The sequence below is a fragment of the Meleagris gallopavo genome, unplaced genomic scaffold (assembly GCF_000146605.3).
Source record: "Meleagris gallopavo isolate NT-WF06-2002-E0010 breed Aviagen turkey brand Nicholas breeding stock unplaced genomic scaffold, Turkey_5.1 ChrUn_random_7180001935773, whole genome shotgun sequence".
NCBI classification, from domain to species: Eukaryota; Metazoa; Chordata; class Aves; order Galliformes; family Phasianidae; genus Meleagris; species Meleagris gallopavo.
Genome location: NW_011197757.1, coordinates 1 through 833, shown reverse-complemented (window position 1 = coordinate 833; position 833 = coordinate 1). Strand labels below are relative to the sequence as shown.

General features: G+C 62.5%; 1 protein-coding gene across 1 annotated transcript; it reads right to left on the bottom strand.

Moving 5' to 3' along the window:
- Positions 1–25: 25 nt before the first annotated feature.
- On the bottom strand, positions 26–816 carry LOC109364907 (CUGBP Elav-like family member 3-B; the record flags this gene model as incomplete). The annotated part of the gene is made up of 2 exons (XM_019611493.1): positions 26–321; positions 717–816. Coding segments are annotated over 2 exons (396 nt in total), but the record flags the coding sequence as incomplete, so codon positions are not given.
- Positions 817–833: the final 17 nt, after the last annotated feature.

Below are 833 nucleotides of genomic sequence, written 5' to 3'. Positions count from 1 at the left end.
ATCTGTGATGTCCCAATGCTCTTACCACGATGTCCCCCATACTCCAACCACAGTGTCCCCATGTCTTGGCCACGGTGACCCCATCTGTGGTGTCCCCCATGTCCTGACCATGGCCATGCTGTCCCCACACTCCGGCCATGATGTCCCACCCCCCAGCCATCACATCCCAGTCCCTACCGAAGCACTTGCTCTGGTTGGTGGCGCGGTCGACGAACACTTTGGCTGAGATGACGTTGCCGAAGGGCAGGAACATCTGTAGGATCTCGGTGTCAGCGAACTCCTGGGGCAGGTGGTAGATGAAGATGTTACAGCCCTCGGGGCCTGCGGAGGGAGCAGCGTCATGGCGGGCACAGGCCCGGGGCGCCCCAAAAACCCCAAACCCCAACCCAACCCCATGCACCCATCCATGGGGCACCCACAGACTCCAATGGATGACTCCAAAACCACTGCTCCGTGGCTTCCCCGTGGCTACGGGCACCCTGAGCACAGCTCCATTGGGTGAGTGAAGGGGTCCTGCGAGAGGTCCCAGAGGAGTCCTGGAGGCCATAGGGGAGTCCTGGGGACTTGGAGAGGGGCCCAGGATTGTGGGGTCCTAGGAAGGTTCTGGGGTGTACCAATATCTCAGAGTCCTAACGGGTCTTAGGAGGTTTGAGGGAGTTCTGGGGGGTCTCAGGGACCCAGGAGGCCCCCCAGGAGGGCTTGGGGAAGTTCCTCACCTTCGCGCTGCTGCTGTTGGGAGGGGCGGGGGGCCAGGCAGTGGCCCTGGGGGGCAAAGGCTGGGCTCACCAGCCCATAGGCGGCAGGGTAGGCGGCGTGTGGGGGAAATTGGGTCA